Here is a 25,066-nt window from a genome sequence, read left to right as displayed (position 1 = left end):
GAGTAGTAGGGAGTAGTAGAGAGCGAGTAGTAGAGAGTGAGTAGTGGAGAGTGAGTAGTAGAGAGAGAGTAGCAGAGTGATTAGTAGAGAGTGAGTAGTAGAGAGAGTAGTAGAGAGAGTAGTAGAGTGAGTAGTAGAGAGTAGTAGAGAGCGAGTAGTAGGGAATGAGTAGTAGAGTGTAGTAGAGTGAGTAGTAGAGAGTAGTAGTGAGTAGTAGAGAGAGAGTAGTGGAGAGTGAGTAGTAGAGAGTAGTAGAGAGTGAGTAGTAGAGAGTGATTAGTAGAGAGTAGTGGAGTAGTAGAGAGTGAGTAGTAGAGAGTAGTAGAGAGTGAGTAGTAGAGTGAGTAGTAGGGAGTAGTAGAGAGTGAGTAGTAGAGAGAGTAGTAGAGTAGTAGAGAGTGAGTAGTAGAGAGTGAGTAGTAGAGAGTGAGTAGTAGAGAGTGAGTAGCAGAGAGAGTAGAAGAGAGTAGTAGAGTAGTAGAGAGTGAGTAGTGGAGAGTGCGTAGTAGAGTAGTAGAGAGTAGTAGAGAGAGAGTAGTAGAGTAGTAGAGTGAGTAGTAGAGAGTGAATAGTAGAGAGTGAATAGTAGAGAGTGAGTAGTAGAGAGTGAGTAGTAGAGTAGAAGGGAGTGAGTGGTAGAGAGTAGTAGAGAGTAGTAGAGAGTGAGTAGTAGAGAGTAGTAGAGAGTAGTATAGAGTAGTAGAGTGTGAGTAGTAGAGAGTGAGTAGTAGAGAGTGAGTAGTAGAGAGTAGTAGAGAAGTAGAGAGTGAGTAGTAGAGTGAGTAGTAGAGAGTAGTAGAGAGCGAGTAGTAGAGAGCGAGTAGTAGAGAGCGAGTAGTAGAGAGCGAGTAGTGGAGAGTGAGTAGTGGAGAGTGAGTAGTAGAGAATAGTAGAGAGTGAGTAGTAGAGAGTGAGTAGTAGAGAGTAGTAGAGTGAGTAGTAGAGCGTGAATAGTAGAGAGAGAGTAGAAGAGAGTGAGTGGTAGAGAGTAGTGGAGTGAGTAGTAGAGAGTAGTAGAGAGTGAGTAGTAGAGAGTGAGTAGTTGAGAGTGAGTAGTAGAGAGTAGTAGAGAGTAGTAGAGAGTGAGTAGTAGAGTGAGTAGAGTGAGTAGTAGAGAGGGAGTAGTAGAGAGAGAGTAGTAGAGAGTGAGTAGTAGAGTAGTAGAGAGTGAGTGGTAGAGTAGTAGAGAGCAGATGAGTGAGTAGTAGAGAGTAGTAGAGTGAGTAGTAGAGAGTAGTAGAGTGAGTAGTAGAGAGTAGTAGAGAGTAGTAGATAGTGAGTAGTAGAGTAGAAGAGAGTGAGTGGTAGCGAGTAGTAGAGTAGTGGAGTGAGTAGTAGAGAGTAGTAGAGTGAGTAGTAGAGAGTAGTAGAGTGAGTAGTAGAGAGTAGAGTGAGTAGTAGAGAGTGAGTAGTAGAGAGTGAATAGTAGAGAGTGAGTAGTAGAGAGTGAGTAGTAGAGAGTGAGTGGTAGAGAGTAGTAGAGAGTAGTGGAGTGAGTAGTAGAGAATGAGTAGTAGAGAGTAGTAGAGTAGTAGAGAGTGAGTAGTAGAGAGTAGTAGAGAGTAGTAGAGTGTGAGTAGTAGAGAGTGAGTAGTAGAGAGTGAGTAGTAGAGAGTAGTAGAGAAGTAGAGAGTGAGTAGTAGAGTGAGTAGTAGAGAGTAGTAGAGAGCGAGTAGTAGAGAGCGAGTAGTGGAGAGCGAGTAGTGGAGAGCGAGTAGTGGAGTAGTAGAGAATAGTAGAGAGTGAGTAGTAGAGAGAGAGTAGCAGAGTGATTAGTAGAGAGTGAGTAGTAGAGAGAGTAGTAGAGTGAGTAGTAGAGAGTAGTAGAGAGTGAGTAGTAGGGAGTGAGTAGTAGAGAGTAGTAGAGTGAGTAGTAGAGAGTAGTAGTGAGTAGTAGTGAGTAGTAGAGTGAGTAGTAGAGAGAGAGTAGTAGAGAGTGAGTAGTAGAGAGTAGTACAGAGTGAGTAGTAGAGAGTGATTAGTAGAGAGTAGTGGAGTAGTAGAGAGAGAGTAGTAGAGAGTAGTAGAGTGAGTAGTAGAGAGTGAATAGTAGAGAGAGTAGTAGAGAGTGAGAAGAAGAGAGTGAGTGGTAGAGAGTAGTAGAGAGTAGTGGAGTGAGTAGTTAAGAGTGAGTAGAGAGTGAGTAGTAGAGAGTAGTAGAGAGTGAGTAGTAGAGTGAGTAGTAGAGAGGGAGTAGTAGAGAGAGAGTAGTAGAGAGAGAGTAGTAGAGTAGTAGAGAGTGAGTGGTAGAGTAGTAGAGAGCAGATGAGTGAGTAGTAGAGAGTAGTAGAGTGAGTAGTAGAGTGAGTAGTAGAGTGTAGTAGTAGAGAGTAGTAGAGAGAGAGTAGTAGAGAGTGAGTAGTAGAGTAGAAGAGAGTGAGTGGTAGAGAGTAGTAGAGTAGTGGAGTGAGTAGTAGAGAGTAGTAGAGAGTGAGTAGTAGAGAGAGTAGTAGAGAGTGAGTAGTAGAGTGAGTAGTAGAGTGAGTAGTAGAGTGAGTAGTAGAGAGGGACTAGTAGAGAGAGAGTAGTAGAGTAGTAGAGAGTGAGTAGTAGAGTAGTAGAGAGTGAGTGGTAGAGTAGTAGAGAGCAGATGAGTGAGTAGTAGAGAGTAGTAGAGGGTGAGTAGTAGAGTGAGTAGTAGTAGAGAGTAGTAGTAGAGAGTAGTAGAGAGAGAGTAGTAGAGAGAGAGAGTAGTAGCGAGTGAGTAGTAGAGAGTAGTAGAGAGTGAGTAGTTTAATTTAAAAGGAAGACAATGAGGAGGTTCATTTTGCCATAGAAATTATGATTAGTGCGGAAAAAAGAAAATTAGGGCACATTTTGAGTGACTTCTCAAATACTCTTCTATTTCATTAAAAAATTCTGACATGCAGACTGAAACATGCACTTTCAATACCAGCATCAGACTTCCCTGGTGAGCAGTAGCTTTACTACAGTGATCTAATAAGCAACTAGAGTGCTAACATTCCGAATTTATGGCAAATGTGTGACATCTGACTGCCTTCTTGATGGAATGAAAGTAAAAAACCTGAAAGTATTTCCTACTGAGGAGACTGTTGTAAATGAGGAAATTAGGAAACTTCAAAACAAATAAGTCTCCCAAGATGGCCACCAGAGACAAAAGAGCCCAAATGTAGCACAAATATCACCGAAATGTAGCCCAAGTATAGCCCAATGACAGAATGTCCCAGAGTGTTTTAAAGAACAACTAGAGCGCTAACAGTCTTACTTATGACAAAAGTATGGCACACCTGGTGCAATCTTGATTGGAATAAAGTGGTAACACTTAAAACATTTAATTTGCAAAGGAACAAAATGAGGGGGTTCATTTTGCCATAGAAATTATAATTAGTGCTGCAGAAAGAAAGATTAGGGCACATTTTGACTTCCCAAATCCTCTTCCATTTAATTAAAAAATTCTGACATGCAGGCTGAAACATGCACTTTGAATACCAGCAGCAGACTTTCCTGGTGAGCAGTAGCTTTACTACAGTGATCTAGTGAGAAACTAGAGTACTACCATTCAGAATTTATGGAAAATGTGTGACACATCTGAATGCCTTCTTGATGGAATCAAAGTAAACAAGCTTTGAAAATGCAATAGGCCTCGCCCTCGTTTAAGTTAAAGCAATTCTGTTTGTAATTAGGTGGCTTTTTAGCTTTGCTTGTATTAGAGTTTTTCAAACTTTCATGTACATACCATGTAGAGAGTAGTAGAGAGTGAGTAGTAGAGTGAGTAGTAGAGAGTAGTAGAGAGTGAGTAGTAGAGAGTAGTATAGAGTAGTAGAGTGTGAGTAGTAGAGAGTAGTAGAGAAGTAGAGAGTGAGTAGTAGAGAGCGAGTAGTAGAGAGCGAGTAGTGGAGAGCGAGTAGTGGAGAGTGAGTAGTAGAGAATAGTAGAGAGTGAGTAGTAGAGAGAGAGTAGTAGAGTGAGTAGTAGAGAGTGAATAGTAGAGAGAGAGTAGTAGAGAGTGAGTAGAAGAGAGTGAGTGGTAGAGAGTCGTAGAGAGTAGTGGAGTGAGTAGTAGAGAGTAGTACAGAGTGAGTAGTAGAGAGTAGTAGAGAGTAGTAGTAGAGAGTAGAGTGAGTAGTAGAGAGGGAGTAGTAGAGAGAGAGTAGTAGAGAGTGAGTAGTAGAGTAGTAGAGTGAGTGGTAGAGTAGTAGAGAGCAGATGAGTGAGCAGTAGAGTGAGTAGTAGAGAATAGTAGTAGAGAGTAGTAGAGAGAGAGAGTAGTAGAGAGTAGTAGAGAGTGAGTAGTAGAGTAGAAGAGAGTGAGTGGTAGAGAGTAGTAGAGTAGTGGAGTGAGTAGTAGAGAGTAGTAGAGTGAGTAGTAGAGAGTAGAGTGAGTAGTAGAGAGTGAGTAGTAGAGAGTGAGTAGTAGAGTAGAAGAGAGTGAGTGGTAGAGAGTAGTAGAGAGTAGTGGAGTGAGTAGTAGAGAGTGAGTAGTAGAGAGTAGTAGAGAGTGAGTAGTGTAGAGTAGTATAGAGTAGTAGAGTGTGAGTAGTAGAGAGTGAGTAGTAGAGAGTGAGTAGTAGAGAGTGAGTAGTGTAGAGTAGTAGAGAGTGAGTAGTAGAGTGAGTAGTAGAGAGTAGTAGAGAGTGAGTAGTGGAGAGCGAGTAGTGGAGAGTGAGTAGTGGAGAGTGAGTAGTGGAGAGCGAGTAGTGGAGAGCGAGTAGTAGAGTAGTAGAGAATAGTAGAGAGTGAGTAGTAGAGAGAGAGTAGTAGAGAATAGTAGAGTGAGTAGTAGAGAGTGAATAGTAGAGAGTGAGTAGAAGAGAGTGAGTGGTAGAGAGTAGTAGAGAGTAGTGGAGTGAGTAGTAGAGAGTAGTAGAGAGTGAGTAGAAGAGTGAGTGGTAGAGAGTAGTAGAGAGTAGTGGAGTGAGTAGTAGAGAGTAGTAGAGAGTGAGTAGTAGAGAGTAGTAGAGAGTGAGTAGTTGAGAGTGAGTAGAGAGTGAGTAGTAGAGAGTAGTAGAGAGTAGTAGAGTAGTAGAGAGTGAGTAGTAGAGAGTAGTAGAGAGTGAGTAGCATAGAGAGTAGTAACGAGTAGTAGAGAGCGAGTAGTAGAGAGTGAGTAGTGGAGTGAGTAGTAGAGAGTGAGTAGTAGAGAGTGAGTAGTAGAGAGAGTACTAGACAGTGAGTGGTAGAGTGTGTAGTAGAGTGAGTAGTAGGGAGTAGTAGAGAGCGAGTAGTAGAGAGTGAGTAGTGGAGAGTGAGTAGTAGAGAGTGAGTAGTAGAGAGAGAGTAGCAGAGTGATTAGTAGAGAGTGAGTAGTAGAGAGAGTAGTAGAGTGAGTAGTAGAGAGTGAGTAGTAGGGAATGAGTAGTAGAGTGTAGTAGAGTGAGTAGTAGAGAGTAGTAGTGAGTAGTAGAGAGAGAGTAGTGGAGAGTGAGTAGTAGAGAGTAGTAGAGAGTGAGTAGTAGAGAGTGATTAGTAGAGAGTAGTAGAGTAGTAGAGAGTGAGTAGTAGAGAGTAGTAGAGAGTGAGTAGTAGAGTGAGTAGTAGGGAGTAGTAGAGAGTGAGTAGTAGAGTGAGTAGTAGAGAGAGTAGTAGAGTAGTAGAGAGTGAGTAGTAGAGAGTGAGTAGTAGAGAGTGAGTAGTAGAGAGTTAGTAGAGAGTGAGTAGTAGAGAGTGAGTAGTAGAGAGTGAGTAGCAGAGAGAGTAGAAGAGAGTAGTAGAGTAGTAGAGAGTGAGTAGTGGAGAGTGCGTAGTAGAGTAGTAGAGAGTAGTAGAGAGTGAGTAGTAGAGAGAGAGTAGTAGAGAGTAGTAGAGTGAGTAGTAGAGAGTGAATAGTAGAGAGTGAAAAGTAGAGAGTGAGTAGTAGAGAGTGAGTAGTAGAGAGTGAGTAGTAGAGTAGAAGAGAGTGAGTGGTAGAGAGTAGTAGAGAGTAGTAGAGAGTAGTAGAGAGTAGTAGAGAGTAGTAGAGAGTGAGTAGTAGAGAGTAGTATAGAGTAGTAGAGTGTGAGTAGTAGAGAGTGAGTAGTAGAGAGTGAGTAGTAGAGAGTGAGTAGTAGAGAGTAGTAGAGAAGTAGAGAGTGAGTAGTAGAGTGAGTAGTAGAGAGTAGTAGAGAGCGAGTAGTAGAGAGCGAGTAGTAGAGAGCGAGTAGTAGAGAGCGAGTAGTAGAGAGCGAGTAGTGGAGAGTGAGTAGTGGAGAGTGAGTAGTAGAGAGTGAGTAGTAGAGAGTAGTAGAGTGAGTAGTAGAGCGTGAATAGTAGAGAGAGAGTAGAAGAGAGTGAGTGGTAGAGAGTCGTAGAGAGTAGTGGAGTGAGTAGTAGAGAGTAGTAGAGAGTGAGTAGTAGAGAGTAGTAGAGAGTGAGTAGTTGAGAGTGAGTAGTAGAGAGTAGTAGAGAGTGAGTAGTAGAGTGAGTAGAGTGAGTAGTAGAGAGGGAGTAGTAGAGAGAGAGTAGTAGAGAGTGAGTAGTAGAGTAGTAGAGAGTGAGTGGTAGAGTAGTAGAGAGCAGATGAGTGAGTAGTAGAGAGTAGTAGAGTGAGTAGTAGAGAGTAGTAGAGTGAGTAGTAGAGAGTAGTAGAGAGTAGTAGAGAGTGAGTAGTAGAGTAGAAGAGAGTGAGTGGTAGCGAGTAGTAGAGTAGTGGAGTGAGTAGTAGAGAGTAGTAGAGTGAGTAGTAGAGAGTAGAGTGAGTAGTAGAGAGTGAGTAGTAGAGAGTGAATAGTAGAGAGTGAGTAGTAGAGAGAGTAGTAGAGAGTGAGTGGTAGAGAGTAGTAGAGAGTAGTGGAGTGAGTAGTAGAGAGTGAGTAGTAGAGAGTGAGTAGTAGAGAGTAGTAGAGAAGTAGAGAGTGAGTAGTAGAGTGAGTAGTAGAGAGTAGTAGAGAGTGAGTAGTAGAGAGTAGTAGAGAGTAGTAGAGTGTGAGTAGTAGAGAGTGAGTAGTAGAGAGTGAGTAGTAGAGAGTAGTAGAGAAGTAGAGAGTGAGTAGTAGAGTGAGTAGTAGAGAGTAGTAGAGAGCGAGTAGTAGAGAGCGAGTAGTAGAGAGCGAGTAGTGGAGAGCGAGTAGTGGAGAGCGAGTAGTGGAGTAGTAGAGAATAGTAGAGAGTGAGTAGTAGAGAGAGAGTAGCAGAGTGATTAGTAGAGAGTGAGTAGTAGAGAGAGTAGTAGAGAGAGTAGTAGAGAGTGAGTAGTAGGGAGTGAGTAGTAGGGAGTGAGTAGTAGAGAGTAGTAGAGTGAGTAGTAGAGAGTAGTAGTGAGTAGTAGTGAGTAGTAGAGTGAGTAGTAGAGAGAGAGTAGTAGAGAGTGAGTAGTAGAGAGTAGTACAGAGTGAGTAGTAGAGAGTAGTACAGAGTGAGTAGTAGAGAGTGATTAGTAGAGAGTAGTGGAGTAGTAGAGAGAGAGTAGTAGAGAGTAGTAGAGTGAGTAGTAGAGAGTGAATAGTAGAGAGAGTAGTAGAGAGTGAGAAGAAGAGAGTGAGTGGTAGAGAGTAGTAGAGAGTAGTGGAGTGAGTAGTAGAGAGTAGTAGAGAGTGAGTAGTAGAGAGTAGTAGAGAGTGAGTAGTTGAGAGTGAGTAGAGAGTGAGTAGTAGAGAGTAGTAGAGAGTGAGTAGTAGAGTGAGTAGAAGAGAGGGAGTAGTAGAGAGAGAGTAGTAGAGAGAGAGTAGTAGAGTAGTAGAGAGTGAGTGGTAGAGTAGTAGAGAGCAGATGAGTGAGTAGTAGAGAGTAGTAGAGTGAGTAGTAGAGTGTAGTAGTAGAGAGTAGTAGAGAGAGAGTAGTAGAGAGTGAGTAGTAGAGTAGAAGAGAGTGAGTGGTAGAGAGTAGTAGAGTAGTGGAGTGAGTAGTAGAGAGTAGTAGAGAGTGAGTAGTAGAGAGAGTAGTAGAGAGTGAGTAGTAGAGAGTGAGTAGTAGAGTGAGTAGTAGAGTGAGTAGTAGAGTGAGTAGTAGAGAGGGACTAGTAGAGAGAGAGTAGTAGAGTAGTAGAGAGTGAGTAGTAGAGAGTGAGTGGTAGAGTAGTAGAGAGCAGATGAGTTAGTAGAGAGTAGTAGAGGGTGAGTAGTAGAGTGAGTAGTAGTAGAGAGTAGTAGTAGAGAGTAGTAGAGAGTGAGTAGTTTAATTTAAAAGGAAGACAATGAGGAGGTTCATTTTGCCATAGAAATTATGATTAGTGCGGAAAAAAGAAAATTAGGGCACATTTTGAGTGACTTCTCAAATACTCTTCTATTTCATTAAAAAATTCTGACATGCAGACTGAAACATGCACTTTCAATACCAGCATCAGACTTCCCTGGTGAGCAGTAGCTTTACTACAGTGATCTAATAAGCAACTAGAGTGCTAACATTCCGAATTTATGGCAAATGTGTGACATCTGACTGCCTTCTTGATGGAATGAAAGTAAAAAACCTGAAAGTATTTCCTACTGAGGAGACTGTTGTAAATGAGGAAATTAGGAAACTTCAAAACAAATAAGTCTCCCAAGATGGCCACCAGAGACAAAAGAGCCCAAATGTAGCACAAATATCACCGAAATGTAGCCCAAGTATAGCCCAATGACAGAATGTCCCAGAGTGTTTTAAAGAACAACTAGAGCGCTAACAGTCTTACTTATGACAAAAGTATGGCACACCTGGTGCAATCTTGATTGGAATAAAGTGGTAACACTTAAAACATTTAATTTGCAAAGGAACAAAATGAGGGGGTTCATTTTGCCATAGAAATTATAATTAGTGCTGCAGAAAGAAAGATTAGGGCACATTTTGACTTCCCAAATCCTCTTCCATTTAATTAAAAAATTCTGACATGCAGGCTGAAACATGCACTTTGAATACCAGCAGCAGACTTTCCTGGTGAGCAGTAGCTTTACTACAGTGATCTAGTGAGAAACTAGAGTGCTACCATTCAGAATTTATGGAAAATGTGTGACACATCTGAATGCCTTCTTGATGGAATCAAAGTAAACAAGCTTTGAAAATGCAATAGGCCTCGCCCTCGTTTAAGTTAAAGCAATTCTGTTTGTAATTAGGTGGCTTTTTAGCTTTGCTTGTATTAGAGTTTTTCAAACTTTCATGTACATACCATGTAGAGAGTAGTAGAGAGTGAGTAGTAGAGAGTAGTAGAGAGTGAGTAGTAGAGAGTAGTATAGAGTAGTAGAGTGTGAGTAGTAGAGAGTAGTAGAGAAGTAGAGAGTGAGTAGTAGAGAGCGAGTAGTAGAGAGCGAGTAGTAGAGAGCGAGTAGTGGAGAGTGAGTAGTAGAGAATAGTAGAGAGTGAGTAGTAGAGAGAGAGTAGTAGAGTGAGTAGTAGAGAGTGAATAGTAGAGAGAGAGTAGTAGAGAGTGAGTAGAAGAGAGTGAGTGGTAGAGAGTCGTAGAGAGTAGTGGAGAGTAGTAGAGAGTAGTAGTAGAGAGTAGAGTGAGTAGTAGAGAGGGAGTAGTAGAGAGAGAGTAGTAGAGAGTGAGTAGTAGAGTAGTAGAGTGAGTGGTAGAGTAGTAGAGAGCAGATGAGTGAGTAGTAGAGAGTAGTAGAGTGAGTAGTAGAGTGAGTAGTAGAGAATAGTAGTAGAGAGAGAGAGTAGTAGAGAGTAGTAGAGAGTGAGTAGTAGAGTAGAAGAGAGTGAGTGGTAGAGAGTAGTAGAGTAGTGGAGTGAGTAGTAGAGAGTAGTAGAGTGAGTAGTAGAGAGTAGAGTGAGTAGTAGAGAGTGAGTAGTAGAGAGTGAGTAGTAGAGTAGAAGAGAGTGAGTGGTAGAGAGTAGTAGAGAGTAGTGGAGTGAGTAGTAGAGAGTGAGTAGTAGAGAGTAGTAGAGAGTGAGTAGTGTAGAGTAGTATAGAGTAGTAGAGTGTGAGTAGTAGAGAGTGAGTAGTAGAGAGTGAATAGTAGAGAGTGAGTAGTAGAGAGTGAGTAGTGTAGAGTAGTAGAGAGTGAGTAGTAGAGTGAGTAGTAGAGAGTAGTAGAGAGTAGTAGAGAGCGAGTAGTGGAGAGCGAGTAGCTGAGAGTGAGTAGTGGAGAGCGAGTAGTGGAGAGCGAGTAGTAGAGTAGTAGAGAATAGTAGAGAGTGAGTAGTAGAGAGAGAGTAGTAGAGAATAGTAGAGTGAGTAGTAGAGAGTGAATAGTAGAGAGAGTAGTAGAGAGTGAGTAGAAGAGAGTGAGTGGTAGAGAGTAGTAGAGAGTAGTGGAGTGAGTGGTAGAGAGTAGTAGAGAGTGAGTAGAAGAGAGTGAGTGGTAGAGAGTAGTAGAGAGTAGTGGAGTGAGTAGTAGAGAGTAGTAGAGAGTGAGTAGTAGAGAGTAGTAGAGAGTGAGTAGTTGAGAGTGAGTAGAGAGTGAGTAGTAGAGAGTAGTAGAGAGTGAGTAGTAGAGTGAGTAGTAGAGAGTGAGTAGTAGAGAGTGAGTAGTAGAGAGGGAGTAGTAGTAGAGAGAGAGTAGTAGAGAGAGAGTAGTAGAGTAGTAGAGAGTGAGTGGTAGAGTAGTAGAGAGCAGATGAGTGAGTAGTAGAGAGTAGTAGAGTGAGTAGTAGAGTGAGTAGTAGAGTGTAGTAGTAGAGAGTAGTAGAGAGAGAGAGTAGTAGAGAGTAGTAGAGAGTGAGTAGTAGAGTAGAAGAGAGTGAGTGGTAGAGAGAAGTAGAGTAGTGGAGTGAGTAGTAGAGAGTAGTAGAGAGTGAGTAGTAGAGAGTGAGTAGTAGAGTGAGTAGTAGAGAGTGAGTAGTAGAGAGAGAGTAGTAGAGAGTGAGTAGTAGAGTACTGGAGAGTGAGTGGTAGAGTAGTAGAGAGCAGATGAGTGAGTAGTAGAGGGTGAGTAGTAGAGTGAGTAGTAGAGAGTAGTAGTAGAGAGTAGTAGAGAGAGAGTAGTAGAGAGTGAGTAGTAGAAAGTAGTAGCGAGTGAGTAGTAGAGAGTGAGTAGTTTAATTTAAAAGGAAGACAATGAGGAGGTTCATTTTGCCATTGAAATTATGATTAGTGCGGAAAAAAGAAAATTAGGGCACATTTTGAGTGACTTCTCAAATCCTCTTCTATTTCATTAAAAAATTCTGACATGCAGACTGAAACATGCACTTTCAATACCAGCATCAGACTTCCCTGGTGAGCAGTAGCTTTACTACAGTGATCTAATAAGCAACTAGAGTGCTAACATTCCGAATTTATGGCAAATGTGTGACATCTGAATGCCTTCTTGATGGAATGAAAGTAAAAAACCTGAAAGTATTTCCTACTGAGGAGACTGTTGTAAATGAGGAAATTAGGAAACTTCGAAACAAATAAGTCTCCCAAGATGGCCACCAGAGACAAAAGAGCCCAAATGTAGCACAAATATCACCGAAATGTAGCCCAAGTATAGCCCAATGACAGAATGTCCCAGAGTGTTTTAAAGAACAACTAGAGCGCTAACAGTCTTACTTATGACAAAAGTATGGCACATCTGGTGCAATCTTGATTGGAATTAAGTGGTAACACTTAAAACATTTAATTTGCAAAGGAACAAAACGAGGGGGTTCATTTTGCCATAGAAATTATAATTAGTGCTGCAGAAAGAAAGATTAGGGCACATTTTGACTTCCCAAATCCTCTTCCATTTCATTAAAAAATTCTGACATGCAGGCTGAAACATGCACTTTGAATACCAGAAGCAGACTTTCCTAGTGAGCAGTAGCTTTACTACAGTGATCTAATGAGAAACTAGAGTGCTACCATTCAGAATTTATGGAAAATGTGTGACACATCTGAATGCCTTCTTGATGGAATCAAAGTAAACAAGCATTGAAAATGCAATAGGTCTCGCCCTCGTTTAAGTTAAAGCAATTCTGTTTGTAATTAGGTGGCTTTTTAGCTTTGCTTGTATTAGAGTTTTTCAAACTTTCATGTACATACCATGCATATGTATGTGTATATGTTTGCATGCATTTATATTTATATAGATATGCAGATTATATTTATATGTTTATATATGTATATTATCTACTGGCGGTCGCCAGTAGATAGTTATAGTTAGGACCGTGTTTCCATCGGAAATCTGAAAATTCTATTTTGAATAACTTTGGCACCGGTTGATGAATCCACGCGAAATTTTCAAAACTAATGGGGCGGTCCGCTCAGCTCCTACCCTGAAAGTCTCGGAGTGATTCGTCAAGCGGGGGCCGAGAAAAAAGGGGGGTCCCAAAACGCGTTTTGTTATTTTCCATAGGACCTTTAGTCGAAGGTACAGCCCGAACGGCTGAACAGAATTACGTGAAATTTGGCAGAGAGGTAGTCCTCAGGTCAGGCATGTGCCTTTTGCATATATGGAGTCAATCTGTACAGTAGTTCCTGACAAAATTGCAGTTAAAAGTACATAAATATCTATATGCGCGTACCGTGCGCGTACCGTGCGCACACCGTGCGCGCACCGTGCTGTGCGCGAGCGTAATTCTGATTGGTGGTTACATGTCAGTCAACATTCGAATCGGTCAAAATCAGGAAGTGTTGTCCGCCATTTTTTTTGTTTTGGGTGCGACACTGAAAAAGAGAGGTGGCGAACGTGAAAAGCGGGCAGGGTAGAGAGTTCCTGACCCCCTGTTTGTCAGGGGGTCCCTGAAGGACCCCGAAGGGTGAAAAAAACTTTTTTTTTTTTTTTTTAAATCGTGGGGTGCGCGCACGGTGAAAAACCTAAAAATAAAAAGATATATAAAAATACATACATAACTTAGCATTTAAAAAACCGTACAAATTCACTTAAAAAACCATAGGTTTCACACATGTTATAGTTAGGAATTAGCATTTAAAAAACCTTGCAAATTCACTTAAAAAACCATATGTTTCACACATGTTATAGTTAGGTGGACATTTCACTCGTAAAAAACCAATGAAATTCCCCCGTTATAGTTAGTTCAGATAACTATAACTAGCGCGACCGCCACTCTATCACAAGGATGATGTCATCAGTGATGTCATGAGTGATGCCACTGACCATGTCATGAGTGATGTAATATGTGAAATGTCCACCTAACTATAACATGTGTGAAACCTATGGTTTTTTAAGTGAATTTGCAAGGTTTTTTAAATGCTAATTCCTAACTAGAACGTGTGTGAAACCTATGGTTTTTTATGTGAATATATATATGCACATACATATATATAAATGCAGATGCATAAATATATGTGCATATGTGTGCATGTACAGAGAGGTAGAGGTAGAGAGTAGAGAGCGAGTAATAGAGAGTGAGTAGTAGAGAGTGAGTATCAGAGTGAGTAGTAGAGTGAGTAGTAGAGAGTGAGTAGTAGAGAGTGAGTAGTAGAGAGTGAGTAGTAGAGAGTGAGTAGTAGAGAGTAGTAGAGAGTGAGTAGTAGAGAGTAGTAGAGAGAGTAGTAGAGAGTGAGTAGTAGAGAGTAGTAGAGAGTGAGTAGTAGAGTAGTAGAGAGTGAGTAGTAGAGTAGTAGAGAGTGAGTAGTAGATAGAGAGTAGTAGAAAGTAGTGGAGTAGTAGGAAGTGAGTAGTAGAGAGTAGTAGAGAGTGAGTAGTAGAGTGAGTACTAGAGAGTAGTAGAGAGCGAGTAGCAGAGAGCAAGTAGTAGAAAGTGTGTAGTAGAGAGTAGTAGAGAGTGAGTAGTGGAGAGTAGTAGAGTGAGTAGTAGAGAGTAGTAGAGTAGTAGAGAGTGAGTAGTATAGTGAGTAGTATAGAGTGGTTGAGAGCGAGTAGTAGAGAATGAGCAGTGGAGAGTGAGCAGTAGAGAGTAGTAGAGAGTGAGTAGTAGAGAGTGAGTAGTAGAGAGTGAGTAGTAGAGAGTAGTAGAGAGTGAGTAGTAGTGAGTAGTAGAGAGTAGTAGAGAGTAGTAGAGAGTGAGTAATAGAGTGAGTAGTAGAGTGAGTAGTAGAGTGAGTAGTAGAGAGTGAGTAGTAGAGAGAGAGTAGTAGAGAGAGTAGTAGAGAGCGAGTAGTAAAGAGAGTAGTAGAGTAGTAGAGAGTGAGTGGTAGAGAGTAGTAGAGTGAGTAGTAGAGAATAGTAGAGCGAGTAGTAGAGAGTAGTAAAGTAGTAGAGAGTGAGTAGCAGAGAGAGTAGTAGAGAGTAGTAGAGTGAGTAGTAGAGAGCGAGTAGTAAAGAGCGAGTAGTGGAGAGTGAGTAGTAGAGAGTGAGTAGTAGAGAGTGAGTAGTAGAGAGTGAGTAGTAGAGAGTGAGTAGTAGAGAGTGAGCAGTAAAGAGTGAGTAGTAAAGAGTGAGTAGTAGAGTGAGTAGTAGAGAGTGAGTAGTAGAGAGTAGTAGAGAGTGAGTAGTAGAGAGAGAGTAGTAGAGAGTGAGTGGTAGAGAGCAGCAAAGAGTAGTAGAGTGAGTAGTAGAGTAGTAGAGTGAGTAGTAGAGAATGAATAGTAGAGAGTAGTAGTAGAGAGTAGTAGAGAGAGAGTAGTAGAGAGTGTAGTAGAGAGTGAGTAGTAGAGAGTAGTAGCGAGTGAGTAGTAAAGAGTGAGTAGAAGAGTAGTAGAGAGTGAGTGGTAGAGAGTAGTAGAAAGTAGTAGAGTGAGTAGTAGAGAGTGAGTAGTAGAGAGTGAGTAGTAGAGAGTGAGTAGTAGAGAGTGAGTAGTAGAGAGTGAATAGTAGAGAGTAGTAGAGAGTGAGTAGTAGAGTGAATAGTAGAGTGTAGTAGTAGAGAGTGAGTAGTAGACAGTGAGTAGTAGAGTAGTAGAGAGTGAGCAGTAGAGTAGTAGAGAGTGAGTAGTAGAGTAGTAGAGAGTGAGTGGTAGAGAGTAGTAGAAAGTAGTAGAGTGAGTAGTAGAGAGTGAATAGTAGAGAGTAGTAGAGCGTGAGTAGTAGAGAGAGTAGTAGTAGACAGTTAGTAGAGAGTAGTAGAGCGTGAGTAGTAGAGTGAGTAGTAGAGAGTGAGTAGTAGACCCAGTTCTATGGCTCTGAAGCAGTTCTGCTGACATGGTACTCTGGCTCTAGAGCAACTCTGCTGACCTGGTTCTCTCCCTCTAAAGCAGCTCTATTGACCTGGCTTCTCTGGCTCTGCAGCAGCTCTGCAGACCTGTTTCTCTGGCTCTAGAGCAGATCTGGTTCTTAGGCTCTAGGGCAGCTCTACTGACCTGGTTCTCTGGCTCTAAAGCAGCTCTGCTAACCTGGTTCTCTGGCTCCAAAGCAGCTCTGCTGGCCTGGTTCTCTGGCTCTACAGTAGCTCTGCTGACCTGGTTCTCTCCCTCTAAAGCAGCTCTGCTGACCTGGTTTCTCTGGCTCTACAGCAGCTCTGCTGACCTAGTTCTTAGGCTCTAGAGCAGCTCTGCTGACCTGGTTCTCTGGCTCTACAGCAGCTCTGCTGACCTAGTTCTTAGGCTCTAGAGCAGCTCTGCTGACCTGGTTCTCTGGCTCTACAGCAGCTCTGCTGACCTGGTTTTCTGCACTCACGATGCACGCACCCGACTTCGCGAAAATATATTTAAAAATAATATAAGTTTATTATAAGTACAAATATATTATTTTGATGAATATCTTACATAATCTCTTGCCTAATATGTATATTAAAGACACATATCATTTTGGAACATAAATTTTTTTGCGGGAGTCGCGCACCCAGCACGCACCAGCACGTATATGATGTCACGCGGGACCCGCAACCGCGCAAACATCTCGTACCGTAATGCGCATGTGTCTCGAATGCGCAGGAGTCGCAGACTGGTCGCATACCAATCGTGCATATCACGTGATATTAAATGTATATGATGTAACTGAAAAACACGCAGCCGTCGCACACCATACGCGGATCCTTCATGACTTTTCTAAAATGGCGGCTAGAATGCGCGCACCCACCGTGATGTGTACACTTTGAGTGCGCGACTCCGAAAAAAATGGATTTTTTTTTAAAGAAAGTTATATAAATAAATAAAAATAAAAAATGAAAACAAGAAAATTAATCAATATTTCAGTTTTAATTAAAACATTTTTTTTGCAATTTTCAGAAAAATATATAACGTTATTTAATGAATAAATAATTTATAAATAAACAGTTAAAAATGTAGAAAATCAGTACAAAAAAATAGATATAACTACTATCACACTTAAAAGTTAGCATTTAAAAAACCTTTGAAATTCACTGAAAAAAAACATAGGTTTCAGAGACGTTATATTTAGAAATTAGCATTTAAAAAACCATAGAAATTCACAGAAAAAACCATAGGTTTCAGGGGTGTTATAGTTAGCTGCCCATTTCACTCATACAAAACCATAGAAATTCCTCCGTTATAGTTAGTTCTGCTAACTATAACTCACGCGCCCGCAATGCACTGCTGATGATATCACATATTGCATCATTCAAGACATGGTCAGTGACATCACTGATGACATCACTGATGACATCTCAAATGACATCACTGATGACATCATCCACTTGACAATCTGATACACCTCATCATACACTAGTATAACCTTTCATCACTCACTGTAAAATACAGAGTACCATATTTGAAACCACTGACACACCAATACCAGTTACTAAATACCCACTCACTGATTCCTAAGTCTACACACACAACTACCCATTCAACAACAAAATCATCTATACATGCAGTCATTAATTAATAGAACACTATCAAATGCACTTATACACATATATAGACATTTACACATCAGCAGTCATCTTAGTCGGTTATGCAGTCATCCTACTCACTCATGAAAAAAATGTATCCCACTTAAATTTACTCACTTACACAATTATCCAACAACACCTCATTTATTCAAACACATAGTAACTCATCGTTAATATGTTAAAAAAGCACCATTACAATTATACACTCATTCATATAGTTACTCTCACAATCACTGACTCTTACACATACTTATTTATATACACCAACTCTCACATACAATGCCTTATATTTTTTACTTTGTTGAAGATGTACAACTAAAACATATATTCGCTCACCAACACACAAATAAATACACTCAGTCACCGAAACAACTGTTTCCACAAGCACTCTTAAACCCATACACCTAGTCAATCAACCATTCACACATCTATGCATAGAGTTACACACACACCATTCAACCACACACAAACTTAGTGTCCCATACAAATACTCACCCAACTAATCAATAACTAATATACACACTCATGTAGTTAGTGACCAACTGATGCAGCATGTTATACAACAACAGAGACAGTGCTGCACACATTCACATAGTTTAGTTACTAATCCTTGTATTAAGTGAGACACTTTTAATTACTCACTTAAAAAGACAGTCAGACAGCTACTAAATCCTCCATCCAGACAGTTATATATCCACTCAATCTTCAATACAGATTGGTATATATATAATACATATTTAAATTTCATACTAAACCACATTCAGTGGATGATGTCATCAGTGATGTCACTGACCATGTCATGAATGATGCAATATGTGACATCATCAGCAGTGCATTGCGGGCGCTTGAGTTATAGTTAGCGAACTAACTATAAAGGAGGAATTTCTATGGTTTTGTATGAGTGAAATGGGCAGCTAACTATAACTCCCCTGAAACCTATGTTTTTTCCGTGAATTTCTAAGGTTTTTTAAATGCTAATTTCTAACTATAACGTCTCTGAAACCTATGGTTGTTTTCAGTGATCTATATATATCATCTTATTATTATCTTATTTTATGATTACCAGCCACACTTCCATCTCCTTTTTGGTCTCGGCTGACCCAGCGCATGCGCTGGTCTGGCGAGACTTATTGAGAGGGCTCCAAAAAGTGCTACCAGGCCAGCCTAGAGCTACAGTGCATGTGTGCGGGCGCGCCGCGCTTTACCGCGATTACTTTCACTTTTGCGGCCGCTTTGATGTTTGATCGCGATCACGATCACTTTCGCGGCCTCACGGCCGCTTTGCATGACCAATAGGTCTCGCTTTTGGGACCTTATAAGTATTTAGTTATGCAACTGTTGCATGGCTAAACACTTATAAGGTCCCAAAGGCGAGACCTATTGGCTATGCCAATGCTTGTTAAAGTATTGGCTTCATAACATGCATCACTCCATACTTGACGTGTATTAGCTAGCCATTGGAGAAAAAAATGACACATTTTAAGTCCAACAATCTACATTGGTTGTTATTGTTACAGCAGGAATATTATTAGGACCAGCTGTTCTACTTAATTTAAGGACAGATATAAGAATTCTTATTTGTCTCATTCCAATGATTTCAGAATCTGGCATGTGAATCCAGAGGACTAGCATTATATTTAGAATCCCATAACTTATTTAAATGGGTGGCCCACCTCTCTTCTGCAATCAAACCTGAAAAGTGAACTTGGTTTTTGACAAGATCATACATGTCATACTTAACAGAAAAGGAAAGACTCCTTTGATCATACTCGTTATGAATTCAAATTTCTAAACATGTGAGCACATTATTAATAACCGTAGGGCGTCAGCTTAGTTTACTTTCATTTGACTCAAAATCACCTTTCTACAACTGACTTAATTTGATAGTAACTGAATATGATCTTGAGCTAACCTGGTTCCAAGTCTTCGCGGGTATTCAACTGATGAAGGTGATAATAATAATTTAGATATAGCTTCTTCGCTAAACTGCAAAATACTTTGCACCGCCCAGCAAATCAAAACCTAAAAGTGGCGAGAAAACCCAAACTGCCATAACAAAAAGAAAAATAGGGTCAATAGGACAGGTTTAGTGACTATAATGGTGAGGGTACAGGACTGAGACCATGCAGATGGAAATTTTCATCACCAACACAGACCCTACAGCAAAATGTCACATTCTAAGTATGCCCAAACCCCCCAGATCCTCTTTTAAAGAGGCAATTTCAACTACACAACCCTGTGCACCGTTCAGATTCCAGGCCTTCTACCTTCTCTGACGCACCCACTGGAACGGCCTTTCACTGGACATTCCACGCCAGTCTATCACTACATGAACACTAAAGATTCCGTTTTTGAAACTCAAACTTAATGAAAGTTAATTATTCCAAAGGGAAACCTAACACTGTAAAAACACTTTAATTTGCTTATACAACTCAAATAGGTAAGTAGTCGTCTTGTTAAGTTTATTATATATGCTCTGATCTGTAGTGCACTTAGATGTGGCCCTCATGTTTTTGTATGTATACAGTAGCTTTTTAACATACAGAATGTATACATTTATTGGCTTTTGTACTTCCAAACAGTCGGTTTATTGACGTGATGAATGAAAAATGTGTTCTTTTCTACAGCATTTGGATAGAAATGTTCCAGCCGATGCTATAAATGAAGTTCATGCCTCTTCGTGCCCCATTCACTACTTGAACCTTTACTCCATTCCACTATGAAACAATTCTCTGTTACAAATGGGTCGAATGGGGTGGTGCAAGGTGGGGTGTAAGAACTATTAATTTTCTGATTTTCGACCATGCTGGCATTCCTAAAACATTCAGGCGAGAGGGCCAGATTCCTGTGATTTTTATTTAGATTTTCAAGGTCAAGCCTTGCACATATGAATTCAACTGGAAATTATTGTTATTTGGAATATTTGTCAGTTCTATCAGAAAAAGGCTAACACCAACCATTTTCAGTGGTTGAGGCAGCTATACAAAGAAATATTGCACATGAAGTTTTTCTTGTTTATATTCTGCAATAAATTAAAATGTTCTTTTAGATTTATTTAGATAACATCAACAACATGCTGGCAACATTTTTAAACAACCATTAAAGTAACTTGACAATGTCTAACACTGAGCATTAAAAGTCAACAAAAAAACCTACAGATTTGTCTTTAATAGCTTTTACCAATTGATGTCACAGTCACTTACAACAAAACCAATAGGTTGGCCACAGTCACTTAAAACAAAAACCCCACGAACGCACTTCACAGTCTCTACCTACACCACGTATTTGTTTATCTAGATTGGATGAACAGGTAACTGATTTACTTTTTTTTGGTAATGAGCTCGGAGATTCAGGAAAATGTCTAAGTGGTTCAAGTCCAAGAGAATCTAAAATGCCATTTCATTTACAGTTAATCTTGAACTCACACTAATTAGAAGTTTATGCATTTACACCAGTATATTTATTAAATTATTAAATCAAATTTGTACTGTGTGGGCGGAGTAGTAAGGGGGGGCAGTGTCGGGAGAGGTGATAGGGACTTAAGCCCATTAATGCCAGACTTGCAATGGAGGGTTCCTGTGGGGATGGGGCCATGGAGAAGTGGAGGGGGTTAAGTGCTAAGCACAGCTTGAGGGCCACTCTGACTTACAAAAGCTTCAGATGCTCTATGGAGATTGCACTTCCTGCTCTGGACTTCAGTAGTGCCTGTCCACTGCACAGAAGCTGGAAACCTACTAGGTTCATTGGTTTCTAGCACAGGCTTTTTTCCGCCAGGAGAAACCTGCTTTTCACCTGCCGGCAGCGTGAAGAGACACATGGTGGCAGTATCTGGGTTGGCAGGTCTGGCTTGTATGATAAGTTTGTGATCAGGCACAACCATGATGAGTACATCCCCCTATTTGAAATGAAATTTGCTCAAATACTATCCCACTGGAATAAATATTATTTTAACATGAACAGTTATACTGAAGATTACTTTTGAGGAGGTTGTGCTATCAATCCTGAGGCCGTCCACAAACAAGTGACCATCTGGCAAAAGTAACAAAATGTAAAATATGCAACAGTCTAGGAAGTCTGGGCAGAGAGGTCACTGGCTTAATATAGAAGGTGATCTATGCTCCTCGAATTTTTATAAAGCCGCTCTTTCAGATTTATTTTAACCCCAAATTATTTTGAACAAAAAGTTTGATGCCCTCTGCAGTATTTCATTTTTTTAACTAGTTTCGATGTCCTCTAAATGTTATAATATTGATTTTTAACTGATGATCTATAGTAAATGGTAATAGAGTAAAGTGACATGCACACAATTATTTCAACTGTTAAAATGGTTCCGGAATTCAGCCAGATGCTGTTAATCGTCAAACACTTTTCTTGTCCATCTATTCTAAAACTAACGCTAAACGCAATTTGTTTTGTGGTCTTTCCGTGTGCACTAATTGTAGTTCAACACATTAAGCACTTCGATTTATAAAATGAATGAGTCCACATGCAGCAATGTCGAACGAAATAAGACAAGAAAAACAGCCTTTTGTAACCAAGTGCACTTCAGATTAAGCAAACTGATACATAGAAATAGCCGTGGAAACTCAAACAAGAACTTTATTTTGTGTTTAACAGGGTTTTAAGGAGTTAATAGAACACAGCTGTACTGGTTCTTTCTGCTAAGCCGCTTTGGTCGCCACAGGTGTCTGCCTAACCTGAAAACTGGACTTACTAGTGTATCAAAGTTGTGCTACTTAACAGAGTTCTTTAGTAAAGCACAACAAAGCAATTATATGCCTGTTAATTGTTAGTCATAAGAAAAAAACCTCAAACACCGCTTTTCAAAAGAAACGACACTGCCATTTTTGTCATTGTAAAATAAAAGGAACTGCAGAATGAAATGGCGAGGCGAACAAAACAACAGCAGGTATCCATCTGAACTTCGCCACTACAGATGGTTAAGGAATAGTGTTTCCTTCTACTTCAAATGAAGAATAAAAGGAAGGGAGGAGACTCCTTAGCACCAGTGAATAGTCAGTGCAGAATGTTTAGCCAAGACTCGGCCTATGAAGTCTAAACCAGAAACGTCCCCGGTAGCTGGCTTTGTTTTCAACCCCGTTTCAAGAAAAGAAACTGCACTGCACGTCCTCGTTATGTAGCAAACACATGCCCCGATAAGATGCTCGCTGCCTTTGCAAGACGGTTCCCATCCGAACCAGAGGTCAGGATGCGTTAAGCTCTAAAGTAAGCTGAAACGGCTCAGCAACCAAACACAGGCATGCAACATGGTACCTCTGCCTAGTACAACATCCCTCAATGCAAGTCAGACAGAGCAGGCTAATTAAAACAACCATGCCAACCATTAAAAAGTTCTATCTGGTTTTATACTTGGTCAGACAGAAGCAATGGCAAGCGTGCACGGGGCACGACTAAGCAGTCACCACGTTAGCAGTGTAATATCATAGCATGACGTGCCCTGCATCCATCTTATCCCCCAGTTTGCCTTCGATGTGGAGGCTGTACAAATACTGCTGTGGTTTCTGCTATGTCATGATAGCTGAAAGCCACAAGCTCACTTAAAAATGATAAAGCTCGATTCTTGTCAGGCTCACAATAACCCAGTCTCTGGGAGCCATTCATACAACCTCAGGGTATCCCTTGCAATCCTAATGCGCTGGTCGGAACATGCATATCAAAGGGAAAATGTTGTGAACAACAGGGGTACATTGCAGGCTGTGTACCGAAAAGAAAGGGTGAACGAAGGCGACTAAATCAATTAGCATACGCTAGAACTAAGCCATTGCACATCCAACTGGACTTTCCTGCAGTTCAAAATTTTTGACATTCTGTGAAAAACCAACATTTATATTCAGAACAAAAGAGACGCCGTATTCTCTGGTTCTTATTACCATATGTTCTGCGAGAGTTGTTACTTGGATAGCCGTTGTCGCATTTCTGATATGGCCATCTTCGGCTTGAATAGGGCACCTGAATGAACAGCTGGGCTTCTGTTGGGTCATTTTTACGCAATTTAATGTTTGTTGTCGTTTGATGCTTGTTTCTAGGATACTAAACCTAACGGCTTTTACATACGAAATCTGTGTAATTAGTAAGAGTCTGTATTTATCACAAACAGTAATTTTCATGCAATTAACTCGCATCCTCGGTCTTAATAAGCGTAGAATTAATGCAATAATTCAAAGTCCATCTATGAACACCTTCAAATATTTAATACAGGATGCACGTGCTACGAGATTTGTTTCATTCATATAAAAAGACTTTTTTATGGCAAAGATGCCTACTACAGCAAAACACGGACCTCGAGAGGCACTAAAGAAGCAGTTAATTAGAAGGATGGCATTTTTTTTCTATAGATGTAAAAACATTTGGCCTATTTTTTTTTAGCTTTTGATGTTAGACAATGCTAAATGTTTGCGGCTTTCCACTTACAATATCAGCCAATTTGCTACATTTTAGTTCAGTGAAAAACGTACTTTTTTCTCCAAATTAACATTACTGAAGATCATATCGAACATCTTAATAGAGCATGACCCATACCATTTTGTGTTAAATTAGTGAAATCATAAATTACATAAAACCAGAAGACATAATTGTAAAGTACATCCTAAGTCAACTGAAAGGACTTTACCAAGGTATCTGCAGTTGAAGTGCTTTACTTAAGGCATGGGGCACTGCAGTGTGTAATCTCTGTACTCTGAAAAATTAGGATGGTGCCTGGCAGCGATAATAGTACACATTTCACTGCTGCTGGCGTGCTGTCAATATAGTGGAACGTTCAACACACTACAATAACTCACTAGTAGTTAACACACCTTGAATAAACTTGGAGTGCCAAATATATAATGGGATGTAATTTATGTAATAAATCCAAGTTTTTGATAAACACAAACTTCAAAAATTACCAGAACTTTTAATTAGCACAAAGGTGTGATGTATTTTTTTTTTTTTTTTAAATCAGAAAGACACAAACCTAATTAAGACATAAGAAATAGTTTCATGATTCATGTAGCTTTGCACATATAATTAGAACAGCAGTTTTCAAAGTGTCTTAACTTGTTACCTTGCTCTGTTTGATTCTTTCGTCATGTCCCATGCCCAGGTAATGAAGTTCTGGCTCAGATAAGAGACTACTGATTCGGCACAAAGCATTTGAGAGCAGAAGACATTGGCTAAAACACTTTCATCGTGGTGGAGATAGATGGCAAGCAGCTTTCTCTGAAAGGTCAGAAGCACATTCTTTAGTTAAATTACATGCTCGATTACATGAGATTATAGATTGATTTTAAAATGTTGATTTGATTTTATTAGCCTTCGTTCCATCCTATAGGATACAGTCAAACAGTTCATCTCACAGCACCACTGTTCTCTTGCATGACTATGTAGGCAGAATACTAGGGACTAGCCTGAGAGTTGTAGGGCGCCCAAGTCATTTACAAAGAAAACATGCTCTTAAATAACCCTCCCTATATATGCAAACAAATATACAAATAACATTTCCTTACACTTTATCATACTGAAGATGGTCCAGCTACTTTGAGTCCACGTTTTTTAAAATATACAACTTTTACTCCGTTTTGATTTAAGAGCCTGACTAAAGGAAATTACGTGTTTGCATCTGTTCTAAACAGAGAATACATTAGCATATGAACACGCGCAGACTTTTTTTTAATGTAAAATACAAAAAAGCAAAATATTCATGTAATAGAATAGTGTTCATAAGGACATATGTAGAGAGCAGTCATGAAAACAAAATTCACTAGCTAAAACTACGAGGCCCTAACATATTCTCACTGTTAAAAACACACCCCCAACAAACTCGAGTTTGCATTATAGTATAAACAATTTCATTAAATGACATATCATTTTCAATACAAATTTTCTGGATAAATTGTCAAAATATGCGTAACTGTAGGACCCAGATGAGGTTTTGAGGGAAATCTTTTGTTCTCGTCACTAGATAAAACCCGTAAACAGAGCTTGAGGCCAACAGCGGCTTATATGGTTAAATATGTCAACTTTGGCTAAAATTTGAGAAACTAGCAAGGTCATTGTTAAAAAAAATGTTGTCAAATTAATTTGACCATTTGGCATAAAATAGAATAGAGTCAATTCACAACCCTCTCCAAATGATATAATCACGCTGAGGAGAAACATAAATATGGCATTTTTAACGGGGCCTTAATACAATTGCAATTAATTTAATTCCAATAAGGTTTAAGTCTCCCAAAGGAAAAACAAGAATATACTGCCAAAAATTACCAATTGTTGCAGCTACCACGAGAGTTTGGGCATATCAATTGCACTTAAGGTGTCAGAATGGAGAATACAAAAAAGTGATTGATAGAATCCTTGAATATAAATTTCAGTCAGGGCTAATTTGGGTCCAATCTGAGGTGGATTGGTGAACAAAAAATGATGGACTGGGGTGCAGTCCCGACTGATTACCAGTGGCTGAGATTAGTTCAAGGACAGCAACAAGAGTTTTCCTATGCTACAAAGGGATCATATACCTCCTATCCTCCATACCAATGAATCTGGCACACAACAAGGAACCTCACAAATGCTGGGCAGCAGCCTTCCAATTTACATTGCTGTC

The 25,066-nt window shown here is 40.1% G+C and overlaps 1 protein-coding gene across 2 annotated transcripts in view; it reads right to left on the bottom strand.

Annotated features, from left to right (window-relative positions):
- The window catches only part of FAF1 (Fas associated factor 1), a 1,868,643-nt gene that overhangs the window by 679,775 nt on the left and 1,163,802 nt on the right, over nucleotides 1–25,066 (bottom strand). For both annotated transcript variants that reach the window (XM_085602652.1, XM_085602654.1), the window contains exon 13: nucleotides 23,531–23,685. In XM_085602652.1, coding sequence (XP_085458778.1) covers nucleotides 23,531–23,685 — 155 coding nt within the window. The remainder of the gene's footprint in view (nucleotides 1–23,530; nucleotides 23,686–25,066) is intronic.

Source organism: Triturus cristatus, chromosome 4_2, assembly GCF_964204655.1.
Source record: "Triturus cristatus chromosome 4_2, aTriCri1.1, whole genome shotgun sequence".
In the NCBI taxonomy this organism is placed as follows: domain Eukaryota; kingdom Metazoa; phylum Chordata; class Amphibia; order Caudata; family Salamandridae; genus Triturus; species Triturus cristatus.
Note: the sequence above shows the minus strand (reverse complement) of the source record. Positions and strands in the feature narration are given on the sequence as shown.